At 41.2% G+C, this 19,629-nt stretch overlaps 2 protein-coding genes across 2 annotated transcripts in view; one reads left to right on the top strand and one right to left on the bottom strand.

The window, feature by feature from the left end:
* The first annotated feature begins 251 nt into the window (after nucleotides 1–251).
* LOC132764460 (protein S100-A6-like) lies at nucleotides 252–9,450 on the top strand. The gene is made up of 3 exons (XM_067472625.1): nucleotides 252–356; nucleotides 6,673–6,820; nucleotides 9,235–9,450. Exons 2-3 carry the CDS (start codon nucleotides 6,683–6,685, stop codon nucleotides 9,373–9,375), a joined length of 279 nt encoding a protein of 92 aa, XP_067328726.1. The 5' UTR covers nucleotides 252–356; nucleotides 6,673–6,682; the 3' UTR covers nucleotides 9,376–9,450.
* Nucleotides 9,451–15,726: 6,276 nt separating this feature from the next.
* The window catches only part of CRTC2 (CREB regulated transcription coactivator 2), a 26,717-nt gene continuing 22,814 nt past the window's right edge, over nucleotides 15,727–19,629 (bottom strand). Inside the window, exons 13-14 of the mRNA XM_067472301.1 lie at nucleotides 19,463–19,629; nucleotides 15,727–17,984 (exon numbers count right to left, since the gene is read on the bottom strand). The exon at nucleotides 19,463–19,629 is cut by the window's right edge and continues 47 nt beyond it. Coding sequence (XP_067328402.1) covers nucleotides 17,746–17,984; nucleotides 19,463–19,629 — 406 coding nt within the window. The 3' untranslated portion in view covers nucleotides 15,727–17,745. The remainder of the gene's footprint in view (nucleotides 17,985–19,462) is intronic.

Here is a 19,629-nt window from a genome sequence, read left to right as displayed (position 1 = left end):
TTTATAGAAAGACCAGAAAGTGGGAATATATATATATATAATTTCCTAATGGGTTCTGTCTTGAAAACATGGGGAAAGTTTCCTAAACTGCAGGAAAGCAGCCAATCCGGTTTCCTTCCCACCCTGGGGAAAACTTTTGCAATCTGGGGGAAAGTGAACAGGAGCAAAGAAAGGTGTGGCTGTGGGGGTATGCAAATGAGCAGGGCGTGGCACCCAATCAGGGCTCGTCCTGGGGGCGTGGCATGTGGGGAGGCCCCTCCCCTGTGTATAAAGAGAGGGTGGGTTGCATCCCTGGTCTCACTTGCCTGCCTCCCTTCCTTCCTTCCAGCCAACTTCTCTCTTCCTGCTTTCCACTGGTAAGTTTCCCTTCTTTTCCCCATAGAGAGAGAAAGCGTCAGTGGGGTGGGGGGTGCCTGGGTTCCCTGGCAGGGCCACTCCACCCTCCTTTTCCTCTTCCACTTCCACTGGAGAAGGTTTCCTGCCCTGAGGCATCCTCACCCAGGAGCCTGCACACCAACCAAGCTCCCTTTTCCAAGCTCTCTGCTGACATCTGGTGGCCAACCCGGGAATGGCGCCCCTGAGCATGAATAATTCTTTGGAGCCTGGATGGAGTGAACTACAACTCCCACCATCCTGGGCCTCAGGGATCTCTGGGTGTGGGCTGAGCTCTCCCTCCCACCCATGCTAACCCCCCCCCCCAATCCCCATCATCCTGGGTCACAGGCTCTCTGGAGATGGGGTGAGCTATAACTCCCACCATTCTAACTACAACTCCCATCGTTTTGGGTCACGCAGGCTCCCTGGGTGCAGGGTGACTATTACTCCCATACTCCCAACTACAGCTTCCATACTCCCAACTACAACTTCCATAATCCCAACTACAACTCCCACCATTCTAACTACAACTCCCATCATCCTGGGTCACAGGCACTCTGGGTGAACTATCACTCCTACCATTCTAACTACAGCTCCCATCGTTTTGGGTCACACAGGCTCCCTGGGTGCAGGGTGACTATTACTCCCATAATGCCAACTACAGCTTCCATAATCCTAACTACAACTCCCACCATTCTAACTACAACTCCCATCATTATGGGTTACTTGGGCTCCCTGGGTGCAGGGTGAGTATTATTCCCATCATTCTAACTACAACTCCCAGCATTTTGGGTGACACTGGCTTCCTGGGTGCAGGGTGACTATTACTCCCATAATCCTCACTACAGCTTCCGTACTCCCAACTACAACTTCCATAATCCTAACTACAACTCCCACCATTCTAACTGCAACTCCCATCATTATGGGTCACGCAGGCTCCCTGGGTGCAGGGTGACTATTACTCCCATAATCCTAACTACAACTCCCATCATTTTAGGTCACGCAGGCTCCCTGGGTGCAGGGTGACTATTACTCCCATAATCCTAACTACAACTCCCATCATTTTGGGTCACGCGGGCTCCCTGGGTGCAGGGTGACTATTACTCCCATAATCCTCACTACAACTCCCATCGTTTTGGGTCACGCGGGCTCGCTGGGTGCGGGGTGCCTATTACTCCCATAATCCTAACTACAACTCCCATCATTTGGATCACGCGGGCTCCCTGGGTGTGGGGTGACTTACTCCCATAATCCTAACTACAGCATTCATAATCCTAACTACAACTTCCATAATCCTAACTACAACTCCCACTCTAACGACAACTCCCACCATTTGAACTACAACTCCCAGCATTTTGGGTCACACGGGCTCCCTGGGTGCAGGGTGACTATTGCTCCCATAATCTACAACTCCCATCATTCTAACTACAACTCCCACACTTTTGGATCACAGGGATCTCTGGCTGTGGGGTGTACTACAACTCCCATCATCCTGGGTCATGAGGCTCTGGTTGCAGGGGAACTATAACTCCTATCATTTCAACTACAACCGTCATCATTTTGAGTCACAGGGCTTTCTGGGCGTGGGCTGTACTACAATGCCCTTCATCCTGGGCCACGGGGGTTCTGGATGTGGGTGAACTATAACTCCCATCATTCTAACTACATCTCCCATCATTTTGGGTCACAGGGGTTCTTTGGGTGTGGAGTGACTATTACTCCCATAATCCTAACTTCAATTCCCACTATTCTAACTACAACTCCCATTGTTTTGGGTCACACAGGCTCTCAGGGCATGGGTAAACTACAGCTCCCATTATCCTGGGTCATGGGGGATCTGGGTGTGGGGTGGACTACTACTCCCATCATCCTGAGTCATGGGAGCTCTAGGTGTGGCGTGAATTATAATTCCCATCATTCTAACTACAACTCCCATCATTTTGAGTCACAGGTCTTTCTGGTATGGGATGAACTACTACTCCCATCATCCTGAGTCATGGGGGTTCTGGGTGTGGCGTGAACTATAATTCCCATTATTCTAACTACAACTCCCATCATTTTGAGTCACAGGTCTTTCTGGTATGGGGTGAACTACAGCTCCCATCATCCTGGGTCATGGGGGCTCTGGGTGTGGCGTGAACTACTACTCCCATCGTCCTGGGTCATGGGGGCTCTGGGTGTGGCGTGAACTATAATTCCCATCATTCTGAGTCTCAGGGCTCTCTGGGCATGGGTCGAACTACAACTCTCAGCATCGATCCATACATACCGTTTTCACATTAATTTTATAGACACCAGATAAGAGAGGCAGAAGGAGAAAGATCCATGATGATGGGAGTTGTAGTCCGGAGGGGAGAGGCGTTCTTTTCCCCCCTTGGTTTGGCCATTAAGAGGGGAAAGCCGGGATGTCGCAACCACGTCTTCCAAGGCCGCTTCCCTTGCCCTCTCGCGGGCATCGAGCAGCCGCACCCTGGAATTAACCAGCATTTGAGTCATTTCTCCCGAGGCGGGTCCCATGGTCGCCGTCCTTGGCAATCCCGGGATTTGGAGTTTGGAGGAGCCATTTTACATATATACACATATACTAAAAGTGAAAAAAAATATGCTTAATAGTTTTAGCAGTGTGTGTGTGTGTGTGTATGTATATATATACACACACACACACATACATATAACATATATATATATATATATGCATATATATTTATATATATGAACAGAATGGTTTTAGTACTATATATATGTATGTTTTCTATATTTAATAGTATGTTGTCCTTTACATACGCACGCAGACATATGTACACACATGAAAATGTAATATATAATACACACAAAGACACACACACACACACATATATATTGCAAAAACTACTCAGCTTATATATATATATATATATATATATATATATATAGCTAAAATTATTTCACTCTCAGACACATATATACACACACATAAGAAAAGTAACTTAAATACTCAGCTCACACACACATACTCACACACATATATATTACACACACACACATATATATTGCAAAAACTATTCAGCTTATTTATATCTATGCATATATATATATATATATATATATATATATATATATATATATATAAAAAGAAAAATAGCTTAAATATATAATACATATATGTATATATATATATATATACATATATTGCAAAACCTACTCAGCTCATGCAAACACACTTACACACATATATATTATACACACAGATATACGTATATAGCAAAAGCTACTCAGCTCATATATATACATACATATATATATATATATAGGTAAAATTATTTAGCATATATATATATGTAAGAAAAATATATTAAATATAATATATATATATGTATTGCAACACTTAGCTCACACATATATTATACACACACATATGTGTATATATATATATATAGCTAAAATTATTTAGCATATATATATATATACGTAAGAAAAATATATTAAATATATAATACATATATGTATTGCAACACTTACTCAGCTCACACACATATATATTATACACACACATATGTGTATATATATATATATATATATATAGCTAAAATTATTTAGCATATATATATATATATATATACGTAAGAAAAATAAATTATATATATATAGCAAAAGCTACTCAGCTCTTATATTTATATAGCATATATATATATACATATTAGCATATATATATATATAATAAAATTATTGAGCATATATATATATACACGCAAGAAAAATAAATATATAATACATATATGTATTGCAACACTTACTCAGCTCACACACATATATATTATACACACACATATGCATACATTTTTATATATAGCTAAAATTATTTAGCTTATATATATACGTAAGAAAAATAAATTATATATATATATAGCAAAAGCTACTCAGCTCTTATATATATTTAGCATATATATATACATATTATTAGCATATATATATATAATAAAATTATTTAGCATATATATATATATATATATACGCAAGAAAAATAAATTATATATATATATAGCAAAAGCTACTCAGCTCTTATATATATTTAGCATATATATATACATATTATTAGCATATATATATATAATAAAATTATTTAGCATATATATATATATATACGCAAGAAAAATATATTAAATATATAATACATATATGTATTGCAACACTTACTCAGCTCACACACATATATTATACTCACACACGTGTGTGTATATATATATATATATATATATCTAAAATTATTTAGCATATATATATATATATATACGTAAGAAAAATAAATTATATATAGCAAAAGCTACTCAACTCTTATATATATTTAGCATATATATATGCTAAATATATATATAAATATATAATAATATTATATTATTATATAATATGTAATGTATATATAATATATATATTATAATATATATATATTATATTATAAGATATAATAATTATATTATATTATTATATAATATATAATAAATATATAATATATTATTAGCATATATATATATATAATAACGAGAGACCAGATTGCCAATATCCGCTGGATAATGGAGAAAGGCAGGGAGTTTCAGAAAAACATCTACTTCTGCTTCATTGACTATTCTAAAGCCTTTGACTGTGTGGATCATAATAAATTGTGGCAAGTTCTTGGTGGTATGGGGATACCAAGTCACCTTGTCTCTCTCCTGAGGAATCTGTACAAGGACCAAGTAGCAACAGTCAGAACTGACCACGGAACAACAGACTGGTTCAAGATTGGGAAAGGCGTACGGCAAGGCTGCATCCTCTCACCCAACCTTTTTAACTTGTATGCAGAACACATCATGCGATGTGCGGGGCTGGATGAATGCAAAGCTGGGGTGAAAATTGCTGGAAGAAACATTAACAACCTCAGATATGCAGATGACACCACCCTGATGGCCGAAAGCGAGGAGGAGCTGAGGAGCCTTCTAATCAAGGTGAAAGAAGAAAGCGCAAAAGCCGGGTTGCAGCTAAACGTCAAAAAAACCAAGATTATGGCAACAAGAATGATTGACAACTGGAAAATAGAGGGAGAAACCGTGGAGGCTGTGACAGACTTTGTATTTCTAGGTGCAAAGATTACTGCAGATGCAGACTGTGGCCAGGAAATCAGAAGACGCTTACTTCTTGGGAGGAGAGCAATGTCCAGTCTCGATAAAATAGTGAAGAGTAGAGACATCAGACTGGCAACAAAGATCCGCCTAGTCAAAGCCATGGTATTCCCTGTAGTCACCTACGGATGTGAGAGCTGGACCTTAGGGAAGGCTGAGCGAAGGAAGATCGATGCTTTTGAGCTGTGGTGTTGGAGGAAAGTGCGGAGAGTGCCTTGGACTGCGAGAAGATCCAACCAGTCCATCCTCCAGGAAATAAAGCCTGACTGCTCACTGGAGGGAAAGATACTAGAGACAAAGTTGAAGTACTTTGGCCACATCATGAGGAGACAGGAAAGCCTAGAGAAGACAATTATGCTGGGGAAAGTGGAAGGCAAAAGGAAGAGGGGCCGACCAAGGGCAAGATGGATGGATGGCATCCTTGAAGTGATTGGACTGACCTTGAGGGAGCTGGGGGTGGTAACGGCCGACAGGGAGCTCTGGCGTGGGCTGGTCCATGAGGTCACGAAGAGTCGGAGACGACTGAACGAATGAACAACAACATATATAATAAAATTATTTAGAATATATATATACGCAAGAAAAATATATTAAATATATAATACATATATGTATTGCAACACTTACTCAGCTCACACACATATATATTATACACACACATATGTGTATATATATATATATAGCTAAAATTATTTAGCATATATATATATAGCAAAAGCTACTCACCTCTTATATATATTTAGCATATATATACATATTATTAGCATATATATATATTATAAAATTATTTAGCATATATATATATATACGCAAGAAAAATAAATATATAATACATATATGTCTTGCAACACTTACTCAGCTCACACACACATATATATTATGCACACAGATATATATATATATATATATTACTAAAACTATTCCTACACACAGACACACAAATATATATATATTGAAAAAATTTAAATTTGCATTGCTTTCGCTACAAAACGGCAGAAAAAAAGGACAACGCTGTCGTTTTAAAGCGTCCCGGTTTCCTTTCTCCTCCTTCGTCCGCAGCTACGTTCCGTTGCTGCAAAAAAGGGAACGGAAAAGGAGGAATAATCTAGCTGTTTTTTCTTCCTTCTCTGACGGCTTCTTCTTCTTGCTCTCTTTCCCTGCTCAGACCTGAAGCCATGGCCAAGAACCTGGACGTCTGCCTTTGCAGCATGGTGGCCATTTTCCACAAATATTCCTGCAAAGAAGGGGACAAGAACACGCTGAGCAAGAAGGAGCTCAAGGAACTCATCCTGAACGAGCTGACCATCGGAGAGGTGGGTCCCCGCACTTCGTTAGGCACCGGCACCGTATCTTATATCATAAATATAGGCATATATTACAATATTATTTTATATATTATTATTTTTATATTTGCATATTATATATATATGTATTTGCATAATATATATTTACTATATATATATATATATATATATATACACACACAGAGAGAGACATATGTACACACACATGAAAATATAATATTATATATATATATTTATATATTGCAAAAACTACTCAGCTCATTTATATATATTGCTAAAATTATTTAGCTCATATATATTTATTATATTTTATATATTTGCATATATTATATATTATATGTACATATATTTTATATATTATTTATATACTTGCATATATTATACTTTATTATATTCTATATATTATTTATATATTTGTATATTATATATATATATATATTATTTATATACTTGCATATATTATATAGCATTTTATTATATTTTATATATTATTTATGTTTGCATATATTATACTTTATTAGATTTTATATATTATATATATTATATATATAAATATTATATATTTTATATATTATCATTTATATACTTGCATATATTATATTGTATTTTATTAGATTTTATATATTATATATATTATATATATAAATATATATTTTGTATATTATCATTTATATACTTGCATATATTATATTGCATTTTATTAGATTTTATATATTATTATTTATATACTTGCATATATTATATTGCATTTTATTAGATTTCATATATTATTATTTATATACTTGCATATATTATATTGTATTTTATTAGATTTCATATATTATTATTTATATACTTGCATGTATTATATTGCATTTTATTAGATTTTATATATTATATATATTATATATATAAATATTATATATTTTATATATTATTATTTATATACTTGCATATATTATATTATACTTTATTATATTCTATATATTATTATTTATATACTTGCATATATTATATTGCATTTTATTAGATTTTATATATTATTATTTATATACTTGCATATATTATATTGTATTTTATTAGATTTTATATATTATATATATTATATATATAAATATTATATATTTTGTATATTATCATTTATATACTTGCATATATTATATTGCATTTTATTAGATTTTATATATTATTATTTATATACTTGCATATATTATATTGTATTTTATTAGATTTTATATATTATCATTTATATACTTGCATATATTATATTGCATTTTATTAGATTTTATATATTATATATATTATATATATAAATATTATATATTTTGTATATTATCATTTATATACTTGCATATATTATATTGTATTTTATTAGATTTTATATATTATTATTTATATACTTGCATATATTATATTGCATTTTATTAGATTTTATATATTATATATATTATATATATAAATATTATATATTTTGTATATTATCATTTATATACTTGCATATATTATATTGTATTTTATTAGATTTTATATATTATTATTTATATACTTGCATATATTATATTGCATTTTATTAGATTTTATATATTATATATATTATATATATAAATATTATATATTTTGTATATTATCATTTATATACTTGCATATATTATATTGCATTTTATTAGATTTTATATATTATATATATTATATATATAAATATTATATATTTTGTATATTATCATTTATATACTTGCATATATTATATTGTATTTTATTAGATTTTATATATTATTATTTATATACTTGCATATATTATATTGCATTTTATTAGATTTTATATATTATATATATTATATATATAAATATTATATATTTTATATATTATTATTTATATACTTGCATATATTATATTGTATTTTATTAGATTTTATATATTATTATTTATATACTTGCATATATTACATTGTATTTTATTAGATTTTATATATTATATATATTATATATATAAATATTATATATTTTATATATTATTATTTATATACTTGCATATATTATATTGTATTTTATTAGATTTTATATATTATTATTTATATACTTGCATATATTATATTGCATTTTATTAGATTTTATATATTATCATTTATATACTTGCATATATTATATTGTATTTTATTAGATTTTATATATTATATATATTATATATATAAATATTATATATTTTATATATTATTATTTATATACTTGCATATATTATATTATACTTTATTATATTCTATATATTATTTATATATTTGTATATCATATATATATTATATAAATATTATATATTATCATGTATATGCTTGCATATATTATATTATTGTATTTTATATTTTTTATTATATATATATTATTGTATATATTGGTGCATGGCTTCTTGCTCTCACAAGTGTTGTGGTGTTGTTGTGTGTGTGTGTGTGCAGAAGCTGAAGGACGCGGAGATCCAGGGCTTGATGTCCGACTTGGACCGCAACAAGGACGACTGCATCTGCTTCACGGAGTTCATGACCTTCATGGGGGCTTTGGCCATGTGCTACAACGAGGCGCTGACCAGCTCCTCTTAGGGGCGGAGTCACAAGGAAGGGGAGGCCCCGCCCACCCCAGGTGTGAGCTGTCAATAAAAGCCTTGCCAAGAGTCACAGGTGGCCTTGGGTCTTCCTTCCGTGCGTTTGTAAATACAACCAAGCATAGAGTATATGATACTTTATTCTATTCTATTCTATTCTATTCTATACATACATACATACATACACGCACACACACACACACACACACACACACACACACACACACACACACACATATATATATATATATATATATATATATATATATATATATATATATATTATAGCGCCATATTGTGGAAGTATTCCAAGGGGATTGTCAATCCCTTCCTTCCTTCTTCTCCTTCTTCTTCCCTTTCTCCATCTCTCCTCCCCTTCTTCCTTTTCTGCTTCTTCCCTTTCTTCCTTCTCTCCTTCCCTCCCTCCTTTCCTTTTTCCTTCCTCCCCTTCCCGGCTTCCTTCCTTCCTCCCTTCCTTCGCTCCTTTCCTTTCTTCCTTCTCTCCATCTCTCCCCCCTTTTCCCTCCCATCCTTCTTTCTGTCCTCCCTCCCTTCCTTCTCTCCTTCCCTTTCTCTTTCCTCCCTTCTTCCCTCCCTGTCCTCTTCACACTTTCTCCTTCCTTCTCTCCATCAGTCCTTCCTTTTCCCTTCCTTCCTTCTCTCCTTCCCTTTCTCTTTCCTCCCTTCTTCCCTCCCTGTCCTCTTCACACCTTCTCTTTCTCCTTCCTTCTCTCCATCAGTCCTTCCTTTTCCCTTCCTTCCTTCTCTCCTTCCCTTTCTCTTTCCTCCCTTCTTCCCTCCCTGTCCTCTTCACACCTTCTCTTTCTCCTTCCTTCTCTCCATCTCTCCTCCCTTTTCCCTTCCTTCCTTCTCTCCTTCCCTTTCTCTTTCCTCCCTTCTTCCCTCCCTGTCCTCTTCACACCTTCTCTTTCTCCTTCCTTCTCTCCATCAGTCCTTCCTTTTCCCTTCCTTCCTTCTCTCCTTCCCTTTCTCTTTCCTCCCTTCTTCCCTCCCTGTCCTCTTCACACCTTCTCTTTCTCCTTCCTTCTCTCCACCTCTCCTCCCCTTTTCCCTCCCTTCCTTCTCTCCTTCCCTTTCTCTTTCCTCCCTTCTTCCCTCCCTGTCCTCTTCACACTTTCTCTTTCTCCTTCCTTCTCTCCATCTCTCCTCCCCTTTTCCTTCCTTTTCTCCTTCCTCTGTTTCTCCGTCCTTCCTTCTTCCTTTTCTGCTTCTTCCCTTTCTTCCTTCTCTCCTCCCCTCCCACCTTTCCTTTTTCCTTCCTCCCCTTCCCGGCTTCCTTCCTTCCTTCGCTCCTTTCCTTTCTTCCTTCTCTCCATCTCTCCCCACTTTTCCCTTCCATCCTTCTTTCTGTCCTCCCTCCCTCTCTTCTCTCCTTCCCTTTCTCTTTCCTCCCTTCTTCCCTCCCTGTCCTCTTCACACTTTCTCTTTCTCCTTCCTTCTCTCCATCTCTCCTCCCCTTTTCCTTCCTTTTCTCCTTCCTCTGTTTCTCCGTCCTTCCTTCTTCCCTTTCTTCCTTCTCTCCTTCCCTCCCACCTTTCCTTTTTCCTTCCTCCCCTTCCCTGCTTCCTTCCTTCCTTCGCTCCTTTCCTTTCTTCCTTCTCTCCATCTCTCCCCCCTTTTTCCTTCCCATCCTTCTTTCTGTCCTCCCTCCCTTCCTTCACACTTTCTCTTTCTCCTTCCTTCTCTCCATCTCTCCTCCCTTTTCCCTTCCTTCCTTCTCTCCTTCCCTTTCTCTTTCCTCCCTTCTTCCCTCCCTGTCCTCTTCACACCTTCTCTTTCTCCTTCCTTCTCTCCACCTCTCCTCCCCTTTTCCCTCCCTTCCTTCTCTCCTTCCCTTTCTCTTTCCTCCCTTCTTCCCTCCCTGTCCTCTTCACACTTTCTCTTTCTCCTTCCTTCTCTCCCATCTCTCCTCCCCTTTTCCTTCCTTTTCTCCTTCCTCTGTTTCTCCGTCCTTCCTTCTTCCTTTTCTGCTTCTTCCCTTTCTTCCTTCTCTCCTTCCCTCCCTCCTTTCCTTTTTCCTTCCTCCCCTTCCCGGCTTCCTTCCTTCCTTCACTCCTTTCCTTTCTTCCTTCTCTCAATCTCTCCCCACTTTTCCCTTCCATCCTTCTTTCTGTCCTCCCTCCCTTCCTTTTCCCCTTCCCTTTCTCTTTCCTCCCTTCTTCCCTCCCTGTCCTCTTCACACCTTCTCTTTCTCCTTCCTTCTCTCCATCAGTCCTTCCTTTTCCCTTCCTTCCTTCTCTCCTTCCCTTTCTCTTTCCTCCCTTCTTCCCTCCCTGTCCTCTTCACACCATCTTTCTCTTTCCTTCTCTCCATCTCTCCTCCCTTTGCCCTTCCTTCCTTTTCCCTTCCACCCTTCTTTCTTCCCTCTCTTCCTTCTCTCACTTCCCTCTTCCCTCCCTTCCTCCCTCTGTCCTCACCTTCTGTCTCCTTCCTTCTCTCCTCCACTTTTCCTTCTTTCCTTTTCTGCTTTCTTCTTTCCCCCTTTCTTTCTTTCCTCCCTTCTCACCTTCTTCCCTTTCCCCTTCGTCCCTGCCTTTCTTCCTTCTTTCCTTCCCTTCTCTCCCCCCTTTTTCCTTCCATCCTTCTTTCTGTCCTCCCTCCCTTCCTTCCCTTTCTCTTTCCTCCCTCCCTGTCCTCTTCACACCTTCTCTTTCTCCTTCCTTCTCTCCACCTCTCCTCCTTTTCCTTCTTTCCTTTTCTGCTTTCTCCTTCCTCTCTTTCTTCCTTTTCTCCTCCCTCTTTCTTTCCTCCCTTCTCACCTTCTTCCCTTTCTCCTTCCTCCCTGCCTTTCTTCCTCCCTCCCTCCCTTTTCCCCTTCCCTTTCTCTTTCCTCCCTTCTTCCCTCCCTGTCCTCTTCACACCTTCTCTTTCTCCTTCCTTCTCTCCACCTCTCCTCCTTTTCCTTCTTTCCTTTTCTGCTTTCTCCTTCCTCTCTTTCTTCCTTTTCTCCTCCCTCTTTCTTTCCTCCCTTCTCACCTTCTTCCCTTTCTCCTTTCTCCCTGCCTTTCTTCCTCCCTCCCTCCCTTTTCCCCTTCCCTTTCTCTTTCCTCCCTTCTTCCCTCCCTGTCCTCTTCACACCTTCTCTTTCTCCTTCCTTCTCTCCACCTCTCCTCCTTTTCCTTCTTTCCTTTTGTTTTCTCCTTTCTTCCTTCCTTTTCTCCTCCCTCTTTCTTTCCTCCCTTCTCACCTTCTTCCCTTTCTCCTTCCTCCCTCCCTTCCTTCTCTCCTTCCCTTTCTCTTTCCTCCCTTCTTCCCTCCCTGTCCTCTTCACACCTTCTCTTTCTCCTTTCCTTCTCTCCTCCTTTTCCTTCTTTCCTTTTCTGCTTTCTCCTTCCTCCCTTTCTTCCTTTTCTCCTCCCTCTTTCTTTCCTCCCTTCTCACCTTCTTCCCTTTCTCCTTCCTCCCTGCCTTTCTTCCTCCCTCCCTCCCTTTTCCCCTTCCCTTTCTCTTTCCTCCCTTCTTCCCTCCCTGTCCTCTTCACACCTTCTCTTTCTCCTTCCTTCTCTCCACCTCTCCTCCTTTTCCTTCTTTCCTTTTCTGCTTTCTCCTTCCTCCCTTTCTTCCTTTTCTCCTCCCTCTTTCTTTCCTCCCTTCTCACCTTCTTCCCTTTCTCCTTCCTCCCTGCCTTTCTTCCTCCCTCCCTCCCTTTTCCCCTTCCCTTTCTCTTTCCTCCCTTCTTCCCTCCCTGTCCTCTTCACACCTTCTCTTTCTCCTTCCTTCTCTCCACCTCCTCCTTTTCCTTCTTTCCTTTTGTTTTCTCCTTCCTTCCTTCCTTTTCTCCTCCCTGTTTCTTTCCTCCCTTCTCACCTTCTTCCCTTTCTCCTTCCTCCCTCCCTTCCTTCTCTCCTTCCCTTTCTCTTTCCTCCCTTCTTCCCTCCCTGTCCTCTTCACACCTTCTCTTTCTCCTTTCCTTCTCTCCTCCTTTTCCTTCTTTCCTTTTCTGCTTTCTCCTTCCTCCCTTTCTTCCTTTTCTCCTCCCTCTTTCTTTCCTCCCTTCTCACCTTCTTCCCTTTCTCCTTTCTCCCTGCCTTTCTTCCTCCCTCCCTTCCGTTTCCCCTTTCCTTTCTTTCCTCCCTTCTTCCCTCCCTGTCCTCCTCACACCTTCTCTTTCTCCTTCCTTCTCTCCACCTCTCCTCCTTTTCCTTCTTTCCTTTTGTTTTCTCCTTTCTTCCTTCCTTTTCTCTTCCCTCTTTCTTTCTTCCCTTCTCACCTTCTTCCCTTTCTCCTCCCTCCCTCCCTTTTCTCCTTCCCTTTCTCTTTCCTCCCTGTCCTCTTCACACCTCCTTTCTCCATCTCTCCTCCTTTTCCTTCTTTCCTTTTCTGCTTTCTCCTTCCTCCCTTTCCTCCTCCCTTTCTCCTTCCTCCCTGCCTTTTTCCCTTCTCTCCTTCCCTCTTCTCCATTCCCTTTCTCCTTCCTTCCCCCTTCTCTCTCCCTCTTTTCTTTTTCCTCTCTTTCCTTCCCTTTCCTGTCTTCCTTATGAATGGAGAGAGAACAGCGCAGGAATTCAACTCCAATGCCCAAACTAAGCTGATGAAACACACACACACACACATGAAACACACACACATGTGTATCATCCTATCTAGATCTCCCTCCCTCCAATCCTATATCGGGCACGCTCCAGGTGTTTTGGACTTCCAACTCCCACAATTCCCTTTTCCCCAGAGCTTCCTGCACAAGAATCACCACAGAGTCATGCTGGAGGACCCACAAAATGCCTAGAGGGGACCTGGTTGCTTAATGAATAGCCGAAGAACACCATAGAGCAATTCATACTAAAGGGCTGGCAATATGCCTTCAGGGCCAAGGGATACTACAGAGTTCGGTCACAGGACCTGGGAGAGGCCTAGAGAGGCTGCATTTCCCCAGAAGACAACAAATACCCCAAACATACCATAGAGTTCTATTGGAGGACCTGGGAGAGGCCTAGAGAGGCTGCATTTCCCCAGAAGACAACAAATACCCCAAACATACCATAGAGTTCTATTGGAGGACCTGGGAAAGGCCTAGAGAGGATGTATTTCCCCAGAGGTGATAAATACCCCAAAGAAACCATAGAGTTCTGTCAGAGGACCTAGAAAACACCCAGAGAGGCTGTATTTCCACAAGTCGATAAACAGCCCAATGATACCATCAAGTTCTCTTGGAGGACCTGGGAAAGGCCTAGAGAGGCTGTATTTCCACAGAAGTCAATAAACAGCCCAGCAATACCATAAAGTTTTGTTGGAGGACCTGGGAAAGGCCTAAAGAGGCTGTATTTCACCAGGAGTCAATAAACAGCCCAAAGATACCATAGAGTTGTGTTGGAAGGACCTGGGAAATATCTTTGGGCTGTTTATTGACTTCTGGGGAAATACAGCCTGTCTAGGCTTTTCCCAGGTCTTCCGACAGAAGTCTATGGTATCTTTGGGGTATGTATCAACTTCTGAGGAAATACAGCCTCTCTAGGCCTTTTCCAAGTCCTCTAACAGAACTCTATGGTATCGTTGGGCTGTTTATCGACTTCTGGGGAAATACAGAGTTCTATCAGAAGACCTGGAAATGTCCCAGAGAGGCTGTATTTCCCCAGGAGTTGATAAACAGCCCGAAAATACCATAGAGCTCTGTCAGAGGACCTAGGAAAGGCCTAGAGAGGTTGCATTTTACCAGGAGTCAATAAACAGTCCAAATATGCCATAGAGTTGTGTTGGGAGGACCTGGGAAAGGTCTAGAGAGGCTGTATTTCCCCCAGTTGATAAATACCCCAAATATGCCAGAGAGTTCTATCAGAAGATCTGGAAATGTCCCAGAGGCTGTATTTCCCCAGGAGTTGATAAACAGCCCGAAAATACCATAGAGTTCTATCAGAAGACCTTGAAATGTCCCAGAGAGGCTGTATTTCCCCAGGAGTTGATAAACAGCCCGAAAATACCATAGAGCTTTGTCAGAGGACCTAGGAAAGGCCTAAAGAGGTTGTATTTTACCAGGAGTCAATAAACAGCCCAAAGATACCATAGAGTTGTGTTGGAAGGATCTGGGAAAGGCCTAGAGACGCTGTATTTTCCCCAAAAGTTGATAAACAGCCAAAAGATACCATAGACTTCTGTTGGAGGACCTGGGAAATGCCTAGAGAGGCTGTATTTCCCCAGAAGTTGATAAACAGCCCAATGATACCGTAGAGTTCTGTTGGAGGACTTGGGAAACGCCTAGACAGGCTGTATTTCCCCAGAAGTCGATAAACAGCCCAACGATACCATAGAGTTCTGTCGGAGGACCTGAGAAAGGCCTGGAGAAGCTGTATTTCAGCAGGCGGGAATAAAACGACCCAAAGAAGAAAGGGACGAGACGTTGTTATAATTAACATATATTTAAAAAATAATAATAAAATCACTCTTTTTTTAAAAAACAAAAAAATCTCTGTCGCGGGAGGGGAGGGGGAGGACCCGGACCCTGGCTGACCCCGCCCCCATTGGCCCTTGGCCCCTCCCACTGGACTGACCTCTGGACGACGAGGCAAAAGTTACAAGTGCTTTACAAGGGGGAGAAAAAGAGAGAGAGAGAGAGGGAGGGGTGGGTGACCCAGGGAGGGGTGGATAATTATGTACAGAACGGGGCTGCTTAAAAATATATATATTTATATATATTTATATATAGAAGAATGACGAGGAGACCCCCGGAAAGGAGACCTTTTTTTTTGCATCCCCCTCCATCCCTCCTTCCCCAAAATGCTACAGAGGCCCTTTGCTATCGGAAGAGGGTCATTGAAAAAGGATATTATTGTGACAATATGACATAAACAGTCCAAAGATGCCATAGGGTTGTGTTGGGAGGACCTGGGAAAAGCCTAGAGGGGCTGTATTTCCCTAGGAGTTGATAAACATCCCAAAGATGCCATAGAGTTGTGTTGGGAGGACTTGGGAAAGGCCTAGAGAGGCTGTATTTCCCTAAGAGTTGATAAACATCTCAAAGATGCCATAGAGTTGTGTTGGGAGGACCTGGGAAAGGCCTAGAGAGGCTGTATTTCCCTAAGAGTTGATAAACATCCCAAAGATGCCATAGAGTTGTGTTGGGAGGACCTGGGAAAAGCCTAGAGGGGCTGTATTTCCCTAGGAGTTGATAAACATCCCAAAGATGCCAAAGAGTTGTGTCGGGAGGACCTGGGAAAAGCCTAGAGAGGCTGTATTTCCCTAGGAGTTGATAAACATCCCAAAGATGCCATAGAGTTGTGTTGGGAGGACCTGGGAAAAGCCTAGAGGGGCTGTATTTCCCTAGGAGTTGATAAACATCCCAAAGATGCCATAGAGTTGTGTCGGGAGGACTTGGGAAAAGCCTAGAGGGGCTGTATTTCCCTAGAAGTTGATAAACATCCCAAAGATGCCAGAGTGTTGTGTTGGGAGGACCTGGGAAAGGCCTAGAGGGGCTGTATTTCCCTAGAAGTTGATAAACATCCCAAAGAGGCCATAGAGTTGTGTTGGGAGGACCTGGGAAAAGCCTAGAGGGGTTGTATTTCCCTAGGAGTTGATAAACATCCCAAAGATGCCATAGAGTTGTGTTGGGAGGACCTGGGAAAAGCCTAGAGGGGCTGTATTTCCCTAGAAGTTGATAAACATCCCAAAGAGGCCATAGAGTTGTGTTGGGAGGACCTGGGAAAAGCCTAGAGGGGCTGTATTTCCCTAGGAGTTGATAAACATCCCAAAGATGCCAAAGAGTTGTGTCGGGAGGACCTGGGAAAAGCCTAGAGAGGCTGTATTTCCCTAAGAGTTGATAAACATCCCAAAGATGTCACAGAGTTGTGTCGGGAGGACCTGGGAAAGGCCTAGAGGGGCTGTATTTCCCTAGGAGTTGATAAACATCCCAAAGATGCCATAGAGTTGCGTCGGGAGGACTTGGGAAAAGCCTAGAGGGGCTGTATTTCCCTAGAAGTTGATAAACATCCCAAAGATGCCATAGAGTTGTGTCGGGAGGACCTGGGAAAAGCCTAGAGGGGTTGTATTTCCCTAGGAGTTGATAAACATCCCAAAGATGCCATAGAGTTGTGTCGGGAGGACCTGGGAAAAGCCTAGAGGGGCTGTATTTCCCTAGGAGTTGATAAACATCCCAAAGATGCCATAGAGTTGTATTGGGAGGACCTGGGAAAGGCCTAGAGAGGCTGTATTTCCCCAGAAATACAGAAAGGGGCCCAAATGGCAAGGGGGGGGGATTGCACCTGTATCTTTTGGGTCCGGACCCCCCCTGAGCCCCCCAAAGGAGCCTGGCGCGGCGGCGGGCGTGGCACCAAAGCAGCGCCAACGCGATGTGGCTTTGTTTGCTTCCTCGGCTCGCGAAGGGGTCTCCAGGGAGGGGAGGGGGGGTCTCCCGCTCTCTCTCTCACTGGAGGCGGTCGGTGCGGAAGGAGTCCTCCACGGCCGTGTCGGTCAGCGGGGCAAAGGGGTCGCTCAGCATGTTGAAGGCGTCCATCGTCAGCGGCTCGATGCGCAGGTCTTCCTCCAACGCCAGCGGGGAGCACGACGACGAGGACGAGGAGGCCGCTGCCGTCGCCATCTCGAAGCCCGGCATCCCGGCCAAGACCGAGGCAATCTCCTTGGAGATCCCCGGGGGAGAGTCCCCTGCAAGGGAGGCAAGGGCAGCGGCTGCAGCGGAAAAGGCCAAGGCCATCCCCACCACAAGAGTCATAGTTATGGCTGAACACGAGCCAGCACTGTGACGCAGCAGCGGAAAAGGCCAATGCAATCCTAGGCTGCATCCAAAGGAGTCTGGTGTCCAAATAGAGGAAAATAATATACCTATGGCCTGATGATAGTAATATATATGCCTGACCATGAGCCAGGAGTGTGATGCAGCAGCAGAAAAGGCCAATGTGATGCTCGGCTGCATCCAAAGTAGTCTAGTGTCCAGCTAAAGGAAAATAATATACCCATGGCTTGACGATATCTATCTATCTATCTATCTATCTATCTATCTATCTCTGACCACGAGCCAGGAGTGTGACGCAGCAGCGGAAAAGGCCAATGCGATCCTAGGCCGCATCCAAAGGAGTCTAGTGTCTAAATAGAGGAAAATATTATATAGCCATGGCTTGACCATAGTAATATATACGGCTGAACCTGAGCCAAGAGTGTGATGCAGCAGCAGAAAAGGCCAAGGCGATCCTGGGCTGCATCCAAAGGAGTTTAGTGTTCAGCTAGAGGAAAATAATATAGCCACGGTTTGACCATAGTAATATATATGCCTAAACATGAGACAAGAGTGTGATGCTGCAGCGGAAAAGGCCAATGCAATCCCTATCTCTCTCCATAACAGCCTCTCAACCTGAGCCAAAGGTGGGAAGCCGCAGCACAAAAGGCCAATGCGATCCTAGGCTGCATCCAGAGGAGGCTAGTGTCCAGCTAGAGGAAAACAACATAGCCATGGCTTGACGATAGTAATATCTATGCCTGAACATGAGACAAGAGCGTGATGCAGCAGCGGAAAAGGCCAACGCCATCCTAGGCTGCATCCAGAGGAGTCTAGTGTCCAGCTAGAGGAAAATAACATAGCCATGGCTTGGAAATAGTAATATATAAAGCTGACCATGAGCCAGGAGTGTGATGCAGCAGCAGAAAATGCCAACGCGATCCTAGGCTGCATCTGTAGAAGTATTTGTTCAAATAGAGGAAAACAATATAGCCAGGGCTTGACCATAGTAATATATTTGTCAAGAGTGTGATGCAGCAGCACAAAAGGCCAAAGCAATCCCAATCTCCCTCCAGAAGCATGTCTTAACCTGAGCCAAAGGTGAGAAGCTGCAGCACAAAAGGCCAATGCAATCCTAGGCTGCATCCAAAGGAGACTAGTGTCCAAATAGAGGAAAATAATATAGCCATGGCTTGATGATATCTATCTATCTATCTATCTATCTATCTATCTATCTATCTCTGACCCTGAGCCAGGAGTGTGATGCAGCAGCGGAAAAGGCCAATGCCATCCCAACCTGCCTCCCTAAGGCCCTTCTCTAAACCGAGCCCGGAGTGGGATGCTGCGGCTGAAAAGACCAATGCGACCGACCCTTTTCCTCTCCCGCAGTGCGTGGATGCCCCTGGCTTACCGGTGAGGATGATGTTGGGGATGGGGCCGTGGCGGCTGCAGTGGCTCAGGTTCTGCCGGTTGAGCAGGTGGGGGTCGTGGCCCCCGGAGGGGCCCCCTCCGCCACCCCCTGAGCCATCGCCCGGGAAGCAGTTGAAGGCGCCCAAGTCGTCCGGGAAGTTGCTGTTG

The sequence above is a fragment of the Anolis sagrei genome, chromosome 12, assembly GCF_037176765.1.
Source record: "Anolis sagrei isolate rAnoSag1 chromosome 12, rAnoSag1.mat, whole genome shotgun sequence".
NCBI lineage: Eukaryota > Metazoa > Chordata > Lepidosauria > Squamata > Dactyloidae > Anolis > Anolis sagrei.
The sequence above is the reverse complement of the archived record's forward strand: the minus strand, read 5'-3'. Positions and strand labels throughout refer to the sequence as shown.